This window comes from Polypterus senegalus, chromosome 3, assembly GCF_016835505.1.
Source record: "Polypterus senegalus isolate Bchr_013 chromosome 3, ASM1683550v1, whole genome shotgun sequence".
Classification (NCBI taxonomy): Eukaryota; Metazoa; Chordata; class Cladistia; order Polypteriformes; family Polypteridae; genus Polypterus; species Polypterus senegalus.
In genome coordinates this window covers 75027504-75030570 of record NC_053156.1, presented here as the reverse complement: position 1 = coordinate 75030570, position 3067 = coordinate 75027504, and the positions used below count along the sequence as shown (strand labels likewise).

Here is a 3067-nt window from a genome sequence, read left to right as displayed (position 1 = left end):
GAGATTTAGCGATGATGTATTTATCTGTCTCTCCAAACTCAAATATAATGTGCACAGATGTGCATAAATAGACAGTAAGAAAGAGTTAGAAAGTGCAAACATTATTTGTTATGAAGTTGTATCAAAGGACCAATAAGCACGGATTCTTTTGCTGGAGGATATTTTGGTAAGTTGATTATATTTCTTTGAGTTCTGAAGCAACCACTCTATAAGGATTTGTATTTGTTTCTGAAAATTATGGATTCTTTGACAATTATTTTTACATTATTAGGGTATGCATGTCATGCTGTTACTTTTAAAAATACCATTTGACAATGTATTACTTGTTTTTGTCTGTAAACAAACTGAAACTACATTTAATCACTAGGAGGATCTTTATGGAGTAATATAACTTCTAAATGAAAAAAAATCTAAGATATATAATATAAATGCAAAGAATATAATGAATATATCTAGAACAATCCTAGAAAACAAGGTTTAATAACTAATCAAATACCCAATATCCAAAAAATTTAAATTACTTTAAATTATTGTAATTTTTCAATAAAAGTAATTGCATAAACATAACATTTCTAGACATGAAACCAGCTACAGCTGTCATTACATAAATTGTTCTATTTCTAAATGTGACAAAATAAAAAAAAGGTCACATTCTTTGTCATTTTTTTGTGAAGAGATGCTAAAGATATTTAAATAATGATAATTTTATGTGTTTATGTAAAATGCATATAATTAATTTTGCATATTGACTATTTTACACATCTTTTAAAAAAGTAATGTTCCTTTATTGAAAAATGTGCAGAAAATATGGAAAGAAGAATTTAGATTATTATTCCAACAATGGTTGTGATATTTTTATTTCTTTTACTAGTAGGTTACATGGAACAAACACAGCACTCTTTTGAATAGTTTTGCTTATATGATAGACTATCATTTGCATGTTACAGTCAACTAAACATGTTTTTTTGTTTGTTTTTTCTTTTATAGGTGCAGTTAGTGCTGAATTTGAAGCATACTGATCACAAATTTTAAGGAGAATGAATACTTCATTCCCAAACTCAGATGAACATTGTGCTGATGATATATATTGCTATAAAATACCACGGACAGATACTGTTAGGACTTTATTATACTGCCTCCTTTTTTTCATAAACATTGTAACAATTGGTGGAAACTTTTTAGTTGTAGTTTCTATTTCTCATTTTAAACAGCTTCATTCTCCAAACAATTTTCTTGTCCTTTCACTGGCAACTGCAGATCTTTTGTTGGGTGTTTGTGTTCTGCCTTTCAGTGTTGTGAGGTCTGTTGAGACCTGTTGGTATATGGGGGCTGCATTCTGTAGACTTCATACCATTATTGACGTCATGCTTTGTACAGTTTCCATTTTACATTTAGGATTCATTGCGATTGACCGCTATTATGCAGTATGTGATCCACTCTGTTATACAACAAAAATCACATACAGAGTGGCGGGTATCTTTGTAGCTGTTGGGTGGATAATACCATTTATATACAGTTTTGGGCTAATTTATGATCGTGCTTACTGTAGAGGTTATGAAGATTTGGAAGCCCAGTTATCTTGTAATGGTGAAAAATGCATTTTCTTATATAATGAAATTTGGGGATTGGTTAATACGTGTACATTTTTCATACCTTGCTTTGCAATGATAATTATATATGGGCAGATTTTCAAAGTAGCAAGTAGACAAGCAAGAATGATACAGAATATGGAAAGCAAAAAACATAATTTAGAAGAAAGCAAAAACAAACTCTCGCAAAGCAGAGAAAGAAAAGCTGCAAAAACACTAGGAATTGTAATGGGTGCATTTGTTTTTTGTTGGTTACCCTACTTTTTTATATGTTTGTATGATGTTCATGTGAAATTTTCAACAGCTCAGCCCGTGATGGAATTTGTTGTCTGGTTAGGTTATACAAACTCTGCTTTTAATCCACTGATATATGGTTTTTTCTATCCCTGGTTTAGAAAAGCTCTGAAAATTATTCTAACATGCAGAATATTTAATTCTAGCTCTTCAACAATAAAACTATATGCAGAATGACAAGGTATATCATGTATGTATTTTCAAGTAAGGTATTATGATCTTAAATTTTTTCTAAACATATAAAAATAATACAGACAAGGTCCTTAAATAAAACTGGCGTCCTTCTTAACTTTTTTACTTGTCAATTTTGTTAGATTGTAATGTCTTCTATGTGGTAAATGAACTGAAGTTGCAGAAAATTTTCAATTAAAAACATTTCTAGAAATATACTGTGCATTTCAGCTCTCTAGAAAAATCTGTTACAATATGCAATGTGTATAAGTACCATACTTTTATTTGTCCTACTAAATATGCAGAAATTCAAGAATTATGAAGTCTAAAAGCACTGACATGCTATAATTTGCAGGTTTTTAAAGTCCATTCATTTAATTATCTTCTACCTTATGTATGTGAATGAAGTAATGTTGTTGTGTAGTATTACATATAAATTTATATAGTAGTAATTATGTGGTGGTGATATAAAAATCAAAACATTTTAAGTATTTTCCTTATTAAGTCTAAGTAAGTTTACAGGTGTATTATGTTACCTTTTTACAGTTTATAACTTCTAAATATCTGAACATGGTGTTTCAAAAAAGTAACATACTTAAACTGTAAACTTTAAGATGTTAACCATTAAAGTAGATAACCAACAAGGCCAGTATTATTAGCAATCACTCGGAGTCTACAAAATTATTTACATTCTCTGACAGTCAAAACAGGTCATGTTAAACATTGTTATATTGTGCATTGTAAAGTACTTTGTACTTTTTCTTTGAACACAGCAAAATTGCCTGAGTAAATCATTACCTCCCTGTAGAAACAGGGATTTTAATACATACTATACAATTCACATATAATTATTATTTTTCTTTTATATTTTAATTAAATCATTTTTACCCAGGGCTTATAAATGCCAAGGTAAAATGCATATACCAGACCATGGTGGTGTAATTATTAACTAAAACATAAAGAAGAAGAAAACTAAAGAAAAAGTGGAGATAATAATAACAACTTAAGTATTA

At 29.1% G+C, this 3067-nt stretch overlaps 1 protein-coding gene across 1 annotated transcript; it reads left to right on the top strand.

The window, feature by feature from the left end:
* Positions 1 to 1037: 1037 nt before the first annotated feature.
* LOC120526545 (trace amine-associated receptor 4-like) lies at positions 1038 to 2060 on the top strand. Its single transcript, XM_039749709.1, has one exon. The coding sequence runs from the start codon at positions 1038 to 1040 to the stop codon at positions 2058 to 2060; it is 1023 nt and encodes a 340-aa protein (XP_039605643.1).
* The last annotated feature ends 1007 nt before the right edge of the window (positions 2061 to 3067 follow it).

Excerpts from the sequence above, each read along its gene's own strand:
- LOC120526545 (XM_039749709.1), top strand. The coding sequence starts at position 1,038 with ATGAATACTTCATTCCCAAACTCAGATGAACATTGTGCTGATGATATA.